The sequence below is a fragment of the Mastigoproctus giganteus genome, chromosome 10 (assembly GCF_048544385.1).
Source record: "Mastigoproctus giganteus isolate SK-2022 chromosome 10, ASM4854438v1, whole genome shotgun sequence".
In the NCBI taxonomy this organism is placed as follows: Eukaryota; Metazoa; Arthropoda; class Arachnida; order Uropygi; family Thelyphonidae; genus Mastigoproctus; species Mastigoproctus giganteus.
This window is the reverse complement of record NC_143584.1, coordinates 75,388,145-75,402,361: the sequence shown is the minus strand read 5'-3', so window position 1 is coordinate 75,402,361 and position 14,217 is coordinate 75,388,145. Positions and strand designations below refer to the sequence as shown.

At 40.9% G+C, this 14,217-nt stretch overlaps 1 protein-coding gene across 1 annotated transcript in view; it reads right to left on the bottom strand.

Moving 5' to 3' along the window:
- Positions 1-14,217, bottom strand: part of LOC150079092 (uncharacterized) — a 63,520-nt gene that overhangs the window by 20,286 nt on the left and 29,017 nt on the right. Inside the window, exons 7-8 of the mRNA XM_090382947.1 lie at positions 13,789-13,824; positions 4,856-4,933 (exon numbers count right to left, since the gene is read on the bottom strand). Of these exons, the coding sequence (XP_090239073.1) occupies positions 4,856-4,933; positions 13,789-13,824 (114 nt within the window). The remainder of the gene's footprint in view (positions 1-4,855; positions 4,934-13,788; positions 13,825-14,217) is intronic.

Genomic DNA, 14,217 nt, shown 5'->3' with positions numbered 1-14,217 from the left:
CAATACTTGTTAGGTCTTCTTTTGTTGCGGTCTCCAGTAGGACTCCTTTGTTCCTAATGGGTCTCAGGGATTTCACTTTTAGATTCTTATAATCAGCCCTTATAGTGCTTTGCACCAGATCTTTGACGTCATTGCTAGTCTTGAGCTCTGAGGTATCACTTGCTCTCAACAGTAGTAGATGCTGTGGCTTCTTCTCTGGGCGGTGCACATGGAGAGTTTGTATCATGCCACGGGCAAGGGGCTCCTGTCCCGACTTCACTGCATCAGCATAGGAAGTGACATCCGCAGCAGGCTCAGGGGGGCACGGAGTCTCAATATAGTCAGGGTCAGCATTAGTACAATTTTGGGGCCTGCCAATAGCATCAATGACCTTTTCCAGGACATCAGTTTTGGATCGAAGTTCTTCATTCACAGCTTTGAGCCTCTCATTGTCAATGAGGAGCTCAGTTGTAATTGACTCAAGGGTGGACCACAACTCCTGCACACGGTTACCTGCACTTCTGGTGAAGCGACTGGAGTCGTGGTTTAGGAATGCGATCAACTGCCTACGAAGTCGAGAGATTGTTTGTTGAAGGGTAGCTGGCTCTGGAGTGGGTTCACCTTCTGGGACACTAGATGGAGGAGGTATCCCCAGTCTAGGAGAGGGTTTTAACCCAACTGCGATAGCGTTGGCAAGGGCTGTCGGTGTGATAGTTTGGGAGACACTTTTAATCTCTGTATGGGTGGAGGCTATTTCCCCAGAAGGTGGAGCAGCATCAGTGGGTTCAGCAACAGGGCTTTGGTCAGGGGCCAATGCCAGTGGTTGCCCCTCATCTTGGGTCACAAATTCCGAGCAGAGGAGAGCAGCCCATGTCTCCATGGTCTCCTTAGTTTTCTTGTTGGCCTTCTTTTTCTTTTCTTTTTTCCTCGCGAGATAGCCACTTTTGAGCTGGATCTTTGGCAGGGTACTAGTTGGAGGCGGATTCTCTGGAACTGTTTCAGGCTCCTCCTCACTAGCAGAACTGGAACTTTCCCTCCCGCTCATGTCAGGTGAAGGGAGTGCAGGATGAAAAGCAAAGCACAAGTGTAGCGATGTAGCATTGACAAAAACCAGCAGCTTGTTGGGCTGGAGGTTGGGCTGTCTGAGGAGATAATTTTTAATTTGCACTTGCTGCGAACTTGCTAGGGGGCACTGCGAATAGCGCGCTGTTACAATCTGAAGGTTTTGATCAAGTTTCCAAGCACTAATTAACTATACTGATTGTGGAGACAATTGAATTAATTCCACTCATTATACTGTATAACACATTATGAAATAAGGGGATTATAAATTTAAGAAAATAAGCAGCAGCATAATTAAAATATAGGTTCATGGCAGTTTTCAAATGCAGGAATTCCAGCAACCAATCACAGAAGAAAGCACTGTTCACGTGACTTGCTTCCGGAAGAAGCAATGGCCGACTATTTGCTAATTAATTTATCGCTAAATGTGGCAACAATACTAAGAACCCCATAGTCTTCTTGGTAGTGAGTATAACTGATATAGAAATAATAACAATTTCCCCAGTGTTCCAAAAGTACAGTTAATCAAACTAACAAGCAGCAGGAACAGTATTAACTGACACTATAGAAATTATTACAAGACATACAAGACATAGGCAGAACTACAGTGGGAGCGGCCATTACATACAAGCAACAACGAGGTAGCATGTCTGTACAATGCAAATTAGAAAAACGTTAATATCTTCTCACTCACTTAAAATTTAGCCACAAAAATACATGCACCAACTCACCAACTAATATGGAGTCGACGACACTACTTTAAAATCGCTAATTCCAAAAGTAATCCAAAATTTGAACGAACTTTTGAGGAGCTTCACAAACACAACATAACTATATAATTCGCCGCTAGTTGTTTGCCATTTGTGGGATGATGTCTCTCAGTGGTGACTTGCTCGACTGCGTTGCCAGCGGCGTCTAGTTTCCGCCCTTTGTCTGGTAGGTGAGTTGTCACACGCGGTTTCTGCGGGTCAGCGATTTCTACCTAGCAGCACCGTCTTGGGTGGTTGTCGCTTCCAGGTCCATATGGAGATTGTCTCTGTGTGTTGCACTCGATGGATTTGTCTAGTCCAAGTCTTCAGTGAGAGGCTTCTCCCTCGGAGTTTGTATAATGAGGTGTGGTTTCTTCCAGGTAGTTATGTGTTTTTTTTTTTTTGTCTGAAAGTTTATATAAGCAAGAGCGTTGTTTGGGCTGGTGAGTCAGCAGGGTTTCATTGCTTATGGTTGTGGCTCAGGAAAGGCTACATGATGCTGCTGGTTTTGTAATACGTATTGTTTCTGTGATTAGGCGACATCGTAGGTCGTCGTATAATTCACAGTCGTGCATAAGATGCTCCCACGTTTCTGTCTGTCAGCAGTGGCAAAGAGGTGTGTTACTGAGTCCAAAGGCAGTCAGTTTTTGTCGGATGGCACCGTGGCCGGTGAGCAGATAGGTGGTTAATAATCCTGGTGATAGCCAGTGTGGGTATTTTGGATAGACGGCGAGCACCTGAGGTATGAATTTCCGAGTTATTGTGCCCTTCTGAGAGTTTTCCCAGCGTGTTTGCCAGGTTTGCTGTAGGTGTATGATGTTTAGGTAGGTGGAAGACGTCAGAGTGCCCGGCACATGGATGACTAGACCTAGTCATCCATCGCCCAAAGCATGACACTGCCGCCACCGGCTTGTTTTTGTCCCACAGTGCATTTAGTCGCCATCAGTTCCCCAGGTAAACGACACACACGTACCTGGCGTCCACATGGTGCAACAGGAAACTTTATTCATTGGAGCAGATGACCTTCTTGCAATCACTCAAACTCCTTCGATGCTCGCGTGCCCATTGTAGGCGCTGTCGCCGGTGAACCGTGGTTAGCATGTGCACTCGGAACGGCCTGTGGCTATGCAGCCCCATTTTCTAGCAGGGTTCGATGTACTGTGTGTTGTGACACATTACTCCCGTCACCAGCGTTCCAATTACCGGCGCGGTGGGCCACAGTCGCCTTTCTGTTGCCACGTACCATCCGGGAGAGCCTTCGCTCATCTCTATCATCGATGAGCCGTGGTCGTCCAACACCTCACCAGCGGTTCGTGAGTTTCCCCCTCCTCGGACCACTTTCCGTAGGTACTAACCACGGCCGACCGCTATCATCCCACCAGCCGTGCCGTTTCGGATATGCTCTGACCCAGTCGTCTGGCCATTACAATTTGGCCTTTGTCAAACTCGCTTAAGTCCTCTGCCTTTCCCATTTGAAGAACAAAAGTAACACTGATTAACAGAGCTCAGTATCGGGTGTTTTTTATACCGTGTCGCGACCGGCGCACGCGCCGTAGTTCACCTGCAGTTGCTTCGATTTGCATAACGACTCGCTGGTCATAGTGTTTTGGCTCATCGGTGTATATGAGTTTAATAAAATCTATTTGTTAAGGATTTTCACGTGATATAATAGTGTTATTTTATTATATGTAATATAAATTTTACTGTAAAATAAACTAATTATTAGAGGAGTAGTTGATTTAAATTTCATTTATTTTAGTGCCTTAAGATATACTTCGATCTCAGTAAAGCTTACAATTTTGCTCTGCTGTCGCGTGGTTTCTGAGTGTCTTTAATTTAACCTTAGTAATTTAAGATTGAGTGAAAGGCACAGGTGGTTATATTAATAACCACCTATGCCTTTCAATCAATTCATAAAATTTCAAACATTCTATACTGAATGTACCCTTTATACATATTCAAAGACCTCAGATCCGTGATATTATGTTAAACTAGAATGCCTCACACCTATATATTTTTACTTAATTGTATGCAAGATGCATGCAACGGTACTGAGAAATAAATATTCAATATTTCGTCTATCTCTCGAAAGAATCTCGCATATCCACTGGTCTACACGTTCAGTTGGTTAACTACCACTGCAATAGATGTATACATTCCAAACTATAAGATATAGGAATCTGTGCTGTATCTTTCCTTAATGCGAACACAATTTTCTTTTCATGGCAGCCTAAGGCCAGGGGATTCACGTTTTTTGGTTACAAGATCGCTGATAACAAAGACTCAACATCAAAGTTCTGAACATCTTAGAATCAGGGAAAAGAGCAGTAAGGTATATAATCGGTTAAATTATAAAGCAGTGGCAAAATATGTTAATACAAACTATAAGAAACAGATGCAATATACTATAACCACAAGAAACAAAATATTCCCCTCAAAAAACATAATATGCATAAATACGTAAAATCAGTAGAACATATTGATCAAACTTATTGTCAGCTAACAAGAAAATAGAGTAGGATTGTCATAGCTGCATAAGTTCCCAAATTCTTGGACTGAGAATTTGGGAACTTATGCAGACTGAGCAAGTCATCAAAGAAGTGACGTTGGTGGAAGTGACATCTCTAAATAACTTGGAGTTTTTTCCGGTACTTTTTCTTCGTGGTAAAATTGCAAAAAGGCAGTTTCCACGTGCTGCGCTGCTCACAGCTGTTTAAAAGGTAGAAACCTGTTAGTGAGATGGAATCTGTCATGGGCTAACAAAAAAAAAAGGTGTGAACCCTAAGGGGGGCGTTCCGGGATCCTCCACGCAAAACCCTCGGATATATTAGGTTCAAAGATAATACTTGAGAACACCTTGATTGTGGCTGATAATTTGATTTCGTCTATTTTTCTTGGAGTGTGAAGCAACTGGTGGGGCTGCTGGAGTCCAAATTTCTGCACTGTGCACAATAGCAAAGTGAGATAAACAATGACTGTTTTATTCCGAGACCTAGTTTCCTTGTCACTTACGGATTATCTGAAAAATATGGTGTTATCCATGAAATACTTCAAACGAAACTTACCCCCTCCTGTTTCGCCGCCAGGTTTTTTGGTAGAACCTGTATCCCCTCCTGTTTCTCCACCAGGTTTTTTGGTAGAACCTGTATCAAATAATACATAGCTCAATATTTTAAAATTAGAGCGTGTCTGACATTCTTTTAATGCAATGAATACACATCACTAAAATAAAATATCCACCATCACTTTCTAGAAATATTTGACTGTCAATCTAAGACCATAATTCTTCCCTTAATGCGAAATTCATTAAGGTAACTGAAGAACTTAATTAGTAGATCTCAAAACATTGGACTGAAAAAGAAATTGACAAATCTAGCTGAACTAAATTATGATTTAATGTTAGATTTTAAAAAAAGCTTATAATCAATTCAAATCACTGCAAACTGGAATTTACCACTCTGGAGACAAATCTCCTAAAACTCAATCTGGGGATTGAGTTAGTTATCAACACTCCAAATCGCTACATGAGAAATCGCTAATATAAGTATCTTCTAGAAGTGAACTATGAAGCTATATGTCTGTTCCTTGAGGTTTTTCACATATTCTCTCAGGTATGACAAGCTAGGGCTTGCTACTTGAGCTTGTCGATGGAGCTGATATTCAGGTGATACTTCAATATCAGTTCATTCGGTCAAGTGGACCAAATATCGGTGAAGTCTGGTCGTTCTGAGACAACCAAATCGTCTGCTTGCATCTTCACGATGGTGGGACTGTTAGTAACCCTGGGTAATAACACACATGTGAAAGTCCCAAAATACTGCACCTAGTACACTAGAGATGACCACCCTCTTAAACAAGTGTCGAGGTGTGGCATCCATATCATACAAAGGAATGTCGCCCCTCAGTGTTACCAGATAATACTAGGCGGTAGATGACTCTTCTCGACCGGTGCAATACGACCATTTTGCTTATTGGAGGCTTCAAATGGCGATACCCATGTTTAGTCTCCAAGAGCAAAGCTCTGGCAACCGCAACCCCCCTCCCCTCCCCTCTCACCATATCTTTCATCGTGCAGTATGACTGATGTCTTTTGAGGCGATGATGGACATCATGACGAGATCCAATTTTCCTTGAATTTCGAGGGCACAACTCTAAAATGGTGTTCGCAGGCCGGCTGTTAAATAGTTTACCGGACCGAACCTTTTGGTAACTATCTAGGAGGCTTTCCGATCAGCTACTGTCTCTATTATCGCTGCCTCTACTCTACCAGTTAGTGACTGCAGGGAGTTCCAGCAGTGTGTATACGGGGGGGGGGGGAGAATTGTCGAAGCCACGTTATATCAAGGAGCTGGGTGGTATTTTCTTGCTGTGTGTGTGTATGCCATATCCAAAAATTTCATTACTTTATACAAATCCCCCATTATCTTTACTACCGAATACATCGCGAATAGTAAAACTAACAGAACAAACTTATCTGCGAAGAGATCTAACCCTCTCAAACATTTTTTTTTCGTTCGTTTCACAAATGGTGTGGCGCCCACACCACATGGAGGAACGCCGCCCATCTATGTTACCAGGCAGTACTAGGTGGTAGATGACTCATCAACCGGTGAAATACCACCACTTTGCTTATTGGAGGCTTGAAGTGGTGGAACCCATGTTTAGTCTCTAGAGCTAAGTTCCGGTCATCCCTTCCATATCTCTTCCATCATGCAGTATGATTGATGATTTTTGAGGCTATGATGAATGTCGTGGCGAGATCCAATATTCCTTACGTTTCGAGGGTACAGCTCTAAAACGGTGTTCGCAGGCCGGCAGCTAGTTAGTACACCGGACTGAACCTATTGGTAACTCTCTAGGAAGCTTCCGGATCAGCTAGTGTATAATCTTGCTACCTCTACTCTGCCAGATAGTGACTGGAGGGAGTCCGAGTAGTGTGTATGCGGGGAGCATTGTCGAGGCCACGTTATGTCAAGGATCTGCGTATATTCTTACCACATGTACGCCATATCCAAAAATTTCATTACTTCATACAGCATGTCCCACCCACTTTTTCTTACTATTGAATACACCATGAATTGTCAAAATAATAGAGCAATCTTATCTGCGAAAAGATCTAAACCTCCCAAGTACTTCCTAATTCATTTCACAAATATACGTGGTCTCAATTCTAATCTCAACGATGTCCATTTCCACTTGCAGTCTTCCAAACCCCATGTACTTTTTCTGACTGAATCTCAGTTATCAGTTGATTCAACTACTGCTCATCTCAGATGTCCAAATTATTTGCTGTATGATTCCTTTCGCCTCAAAGGTGGTACTTGTGCATATGTCCGTTCTGATATTCCCTGTCAGAGACTTGGCAATTTGGAATCTCCTCTCTTTGATCTTCTCTGGCTTAAAATCTCTCTACCTCATTGTGTAAAATTCTTCTGTTGTCTCTACCGTTCTCCCAACTCCACTAATCACTTGGAGCTCTTTGACTTCCCCTCTTTGCAACTTGACTTTCTCCAGTCCAACTTTCCTAACAGTGAGGTAATTTTCCTTGGTGATTTTAACGTTCACAATTCCAGCTGGCTTCCGTTTTCTAGTCACACCGACCCAGCAGGTCGAGACGCTGAGGCTTTTGCAATTACTAATGACCTAGCACAGATTGTTCATTTACCTACAAGAATACCGGACAATCCTAATCATACAGCCAATATGCTTGATCGTTTTCTCACAAACAACCCTTCTAAGTACAAGGTTGAAGTGAGAGGTCCTTTAGGCACTTCAGATCACAACTTGGTGATTGTCTCTTCTCCAATGGAACCTTTATCTCATGGCTATTCCCAACCTCGTATTGTTTGGCATTACAAGAATGCAAAATGGGATGACCTGCGAGACTTCTTTTCTTCTTTTCCTTGGTCTGATTACGGTTTCAAAACTTCTGATGTCAACGTTTGCTCAGATCGTGTCAGTGAAATTATTCTTGCAGGAATGGAATCCTTTATCCCATTATCTCGTCCTTTATCTAAACCTTGGTTTTCCAATAAATGTGCTAAGGCTGTCCGAGAGAAGAACGTTGCATATCGTAATTGGCTTGTTTCTAATTCTTCAGTTTCATTTTCTGCCTACACCAAAGCTCGCAACAATTGTAAAGCAGTTATTAATCAGTCCAAACTAGAGTTTGAACAGGCTAAGAGTAGAAAACTTGCTTCTTGCCCTAATGGTAGCCGAGCATTCTGGTCTCTTGCCAAAGCTATTGGCCGCAACTTTTGCCCATCTCTGCTTCCACCTCTGTCCAAACCAGATGGTTCTGTTGTCACTTCAGCCAAGGATAAAGCTGACCTGCTAGCATCCCATTTTTCTTCGAGCTCATGTATTAATGATCTTGGTAAAACACCTCCCACCATTCCTAACACGCTCCATTCAATGCCTCCTGTGGTCTTCCGTCAAAAGGATATCAGAAGGATTTTGTTGAATCTTGATGCTAAGAAAGCTCCAGGTCCTGATGGTATTTCTCCACTTGTTCTCAAAACCTGTGCTCCTGAACTTACTCCTATTCTTTGCCGCCTTTTTTCACTTTCTTATTCCAAAGGTGTTTTTCCTTCTGCTTGGAAATTTGCTCATATCCAGCCAGTTCCTAAAAAGGGTGACAAATCCCTCCCATCCAATTATCGTCCCATTGCAATTACTTCTACTCTTTCTAAAGTAATGGAGAAATCAATTAACCGCCAACTCTTAAACTACCTAGAAACCTTCCGTCTGATCAACGATCGCCAGTATGGATTCCGTCAGTGTCGATCCACTGGTGATATTCTGGCTTATGTTACCCATTTATGGACTAATTCAATGGAAAGGTTCGGTGAAACACAAGTAGTTGCTCTTGACATCTCAAAGGCTTTTGATCGTGTTTGGCATAAAGGTCTTCTAAACAAGCTTCCATCTTATGGTTTGTCAACTGTTTTTAGTAATTGGTTATCCAGTTTTCTCTCTGATCGCTCACTGAGGGTGATGGTAGATGGCTCTCTGTCTTCTAACTTCTCCACTAATGCCGGTGTCCCCCAAGGTTCAGTTCTTTCCCCCACTCTTTTCCTCTTGTATATCAATGACCTTCTTCCATTGACTGGAAATCCTATCCATAGTTTTGCCGATGATAGCACGTTGCATTCAACTTTCCATTTTGAGAAACCTTGTCCAGCTCAATCAGCTTCAAGTTCTCGAAAATCTGCTGCCAATTCCTTAAATGCCGATCTTCAGGTAATTCTCCAGTGGGGCAAAGACAACTTAGTTGATTTCAACCCTTCTAAAACTCAATCTTGTCTTATATCTCGCAAAAAGGATTCTTCTGCTCCTATGCTTATCTTTAGTGACACTCCAATTTCTAGGCAAAATGATATATCTCTTTTGGGGATTACCCTGACTTCTAATCTCTCTTGGCACAAGCACATTACAAATATTGCTTCCTCTGCATCTAAAAAACTTGGTTTTCTCTTTCGCTCTCGGCGTTACTTTTCTCCCAAACAGCTGCTCACTCTGTATAAATCGCAAATCCGCCCTGCCATGGAATATTGTTCCCACATCTGGGGTGGTGCCCCCAAAACCTCTCTCAGGCTTCTTGATTCCATTCAGAAGAGGGCAGTTAGGTTAATTAATGATTCATCTCTAACAGAGTCTCTCCACTCGCTTTCTCATAGACGCACTGTTTCTGCTGCATGCCTCTTCTACAGATACTTCCATGGGCACTGTTCTTCTTAATTGGCTTCTATAATTCCCGCTCTCTCTTTCAAAACAGTCCGAACACGTGCCGCCACCAGCCAACATCCATTTACTGTCCAACTTCAAACCCACAGAACCAACTTTTCACCTTCCTCATTTATTCATTCAACTGCCGTTTTCTGGAACAACCTTCCTTCATATGTATTTCCTGAAAATTACAATCTACAGAAGTTCAAGTCCAATATCAACAAATATCTTCTTTCGTCTTCTCAACCTCCAACCCAAGCACGGTACTAAGTACTATAGGTTATAATACCTCTCGTGTTTGGGGTTCTCATAAAAAAAAAAAAAATATATATAATGGTCTTAGTTCCAATCTCAACGATTTTCAATTATAGTCTGCCCAGCTCCACTTACTTTATCTGACACAATCCAATTATCGGTCGATTAAACCACTGCTCATCTCAGTTCTAATTATTCGCTGTATGTTCCTTTCGCTTCAAAGGTGGTATTTGTGCATATGTCCACTTTAATAATCTCTGTCAGAGACTTAATAATGTGGAATATCCTCTTTTCGATCTTCGCTGGCTTACAATCTCTTTTCCCCATTCTGTCAAATTCATTTGTTTCCTCTCCTGATCTTCCATTTCTACTAATCACATGAACCTCTTTGACTTCCTTTCTTTGAAACTAGACTTTCTCCACAAATTTCTCAACAGTGAAGTAACAGTGTTGGCTGTAAATATCCTTCGCGATTTTTACAGCCAACAATATTGATCTTTTTTCTCACAAACAACTCACTCCAATTACACTGTTGAGGTGAGTGGTACTCTGGACACTTCCAATTACTGATGGTCTCTTCTCTAATGGAGCCTTTCTCTCGTGGACATTCTCAGCTTCGTGTTGTTGGGCATTAAAACAGTGCAAAAATCGGATAACATGCGAGCATTCTTTTGTTCTTTTCCTTGGCTGGATTACTGTTTTAAATCTTCTGATGTTAATGGTTGCTTGGATCGTATTAAGCGAAATTATTCTTGTATGTATGAAATTCTTTATTGGACACTACACTTCAATAACTCGTCCTTTATGTAAACTTTGGTTTTCCAAAAAAATATGCTAAGGCTGTTCAAGAAAAGTATGTTGAATATCGCAATTGACTTGCACCCAAATTTCCAGGTTCATTTTCTGTCTAAACCGAAGATCACAATTGTGAAGCAGTTATTAATCAATTTGAACAGGCTAAGAGTATAAAACATGCTTCTTGTCCAAACGGTAGTCTTTCCAAAATTATTGGCTGCAACGTTTTCCGGATCTGTCTTCCATCTCTGTTAAAACCAATGATTCTATTGCCACCTCAGCTAAAAAAAAAAAGCCGACTTATTAGCATCCTACTTTTCTACTAACTCTTGGAACTCGTTTAAGCCAACATTTTGTTGTCGGTTTAATCAATAGTTAAATGTTGCTGTTAGTGGCTTACCAACATCTTACGATCTTGGTAAACCACCTAGTATCATTCCCAGTACACCCCACTCAATGTCTCCTGTGATCTTCCGTCAAAAGGATGTCACAGACAATTTGGAACAATCTTGATTCCAAGAAAGCTGCAGGCCCTCATAATATTCGAATATTGACCAACAATTCTTTAAATTCCGATCTCCAGTGGGGCAAAGATAACTCGTTAATATCAATCCTCTCAAAAACTCAGTCTTGTCTTATATCTTGCGAAAAAGGATTCTTCGGCTCCTATGCTTACCTTCGATGACACATTTTCTAGACCAGATTACATATTTCTATTAGGGCTTACTCTGACTTCTAATCTCGGTTGACATAATCACATCACATATTTTGCTTCCTGTGCATCTAAAAAACTATTTTCTCTTTCGTTCTCAGCGTTACTTTTCTTCTAAACAACTATTCACTCTGCACAAATCTCAAATCCGCCCGATCATGGAATGTTGTTCGCACATCTGGGGCGGTGCTCCCACAACTATCTCATGCTTCTAGACTTCATTCAAAAGAGGATAGCCAGGTTAATTAATGACCCATCTCTTACAAAGTCTTTCAGCTCCTTGTCTCATTGACGTTCTGTTTCTTGCTGTTTCTGTAGATTGTATTTCTCCACTTGTTCTCAAAACCTGTGCCCTAAACTTACTCCTGTTCTGTGTCACCTTTTTTTCACTTCTTATGCCAATTTGGCATAAAGGTCTTCTAAATAAGCTTCCATCTTTTGGTTTCCGAAATGTTTTTTGTAATTAGGTTTTCTTCCAGTTTGCTCTCTGACCGCTCACTGCGGATGATGGTAGATGGCTCCCTGTCTTTTAACTTCTCCGCTTATGCTGGTGTTCCAAGGTTCAGTTCTTTCTCCCACCCTTTTGTTCTTGTATATTAATGACCTTCCATTAACCGGAAATCCACTCCATAGTTTTCCTGATGGTAGCACATTGTATTCCGTCTTCCAGTTTGAGAAACCTTGCCCTGCTAAAACAGCTTAAACCTTCTCGAATATCCACTACTAGTTCCTTAAATGCTGATCTCCAGGTAATTCTCCGTTGGGGCAAAGACAACTTAGTTGATTTCAATCCTTCTAAAACTCAGCCCTGTCTTATTTCTCGCAAAAAGGATTCTTCTGCTTCTATGCTTATCTTCGATGTGCTCTATTTTCTAGGTAAGATTTTATATCTCTATTGGGAATTACCCTGACTTCTAATCTCTCTTAGCATAAGCACATAACAAATTTTGCTTCCTCTGCATATAAAAAACTTGGTTTTCTCTTTCGTTCTCGGCGTTACTTTTCTTCCAAATAGCTGCTCACTCTGTATAAATCGCAAATCCGCCCGGCCATGGAATATTGTTCACATATCTGGGGCGGTGGCTTCAAAACCTCTCTCAGGCTTCCAGATTCCATTCAAAATTTAATGACTCATCTCTAACAGTCTTTCCACTCTTTATCTTATAGACATTCTGTTTCTGCTTCATACCTTTTCTATAGATACTTCCATGGGCATTGTTATTAAGCTCCTATAATTCCCGCTTTCTTTCAAAACATTCCGAACACGTGCATCAACCAGTCAACATCCTTTTACTGTCCAACTTCAAACTCCGAGAAGCAACTTTTCTCCTTCCTCATTTATTCATTTAACTTCCGTCTTCTAGAACAATCTTCCTTCATAGTATTTCCTGAAAATTACAATCTAGAGCAGTTCAGGTATAATGTCAACAAATATCTTCCTTCATCTTTTCAACCTTCAGTCCATGCGCACAGTACTGAGAACTATAGGTTCTAATACATCTCGTGTTTGGGTTAAAAAGAGTCGATACTTTCATAGTCGCCGTTCTTCTGAATTGGTTTCCATAATTCGCCATCTCTCTTCCAAACCAGTCCGAATATATGTTGCAACCAGTCATCATATACTTACACACTGTCCAACTTCAAACTCATAGAACCAACTTTTCTTTTTCTTCATTTATCCCTTCAACTTCTGTTTTTTGGAATAAACTCCCTTCATGCGTTTCCTTAAAATTACAGTCTACAAAAATTAAAATCTAATGTCAACAAGTATCTTCTTTCATCTTCTCAACCTGAGGGTGAACACCATTAGACCTTCAGATAATGTAATTTTCGGATTAAATATCATAATCGTAAGTCACTCAATCTCCCTCCGCGCCTACTAAAAATGCTGTAACCATTAATCAAGTACTTTATAAAAGGTACTAAAGGTACTCATTATAAAAAGTACTAAAGATAATAACCTAAGTAACTTACAAGGAAAACACAGATTAAAATCGATAGTACCTAAGAAGAAATATTTCGTTTCCAGAATGGTACTTAATCTCAAAAGAAAACATTAACTCCTTCATGGAGGCATTTAGTATCGAGGTGTACGTTAGAAGGTTAACTAAATATCCCAACTGCGGTTCATTTAGCATCCAATGCGATCAGGTACACCAAAATATTATTAAAAATATGAAAAACTGCCCCATAGGCATTTTAATTTACCACTTTAACGAATCTTTAAGAAATAAGCAATAAACCGATGACTCCCACTCCAATCGGCAATTGATATAAAAATGGAAGATGCATAAACAACCGTAATGAGAAAGACCATATTCATTATTTCGGCTCTCTCGATAGAATCCTGCATATCCATTGGGTTACGGATTCAGTCGGTGAACTATCACTGCAACAGTTGTATTTAACTACAAAATACACACAGTATAAAGCCAGTTACGCCGTGTTGTGGTCAAAAAAGGAAAAAAAAAAACACTTACAAATTATCTAAAATATATAGTAACTTACCCCCTTCTGTTTCGCCACCAGGTTGTTTGGTAGAACCTGTATCAAATAACACAGGATGTCAGTATTTTAAAATTGAAGCGTGTTTGAAGACATTCTTAAATGAAATGAATATACCTCACTAAAACAGTTTACCAATATGCAGTACCTTCAGAGTATTGAAGCTTTACTTGAGGAATTGATATGAAGCATTTACTCTTTCACCGCTAGTTATCCGATTCTAATTGATGTTTAGAGAAGTGGAATGTGTTCTGTAACGCGGTTCTTGTCAGCAATGCCATGATAAGACATCCTGTCGGCAGGGACATACCCAAAAACATCCTCCCCAAACTCTGACGTGTGTCAAAATCCCAAATTTATAGTTAAGAAGGTTAACATTCTGAACTTTCAGTAAACCAAAATTCAGGCAATAAATATATGTCAAACCAGTAG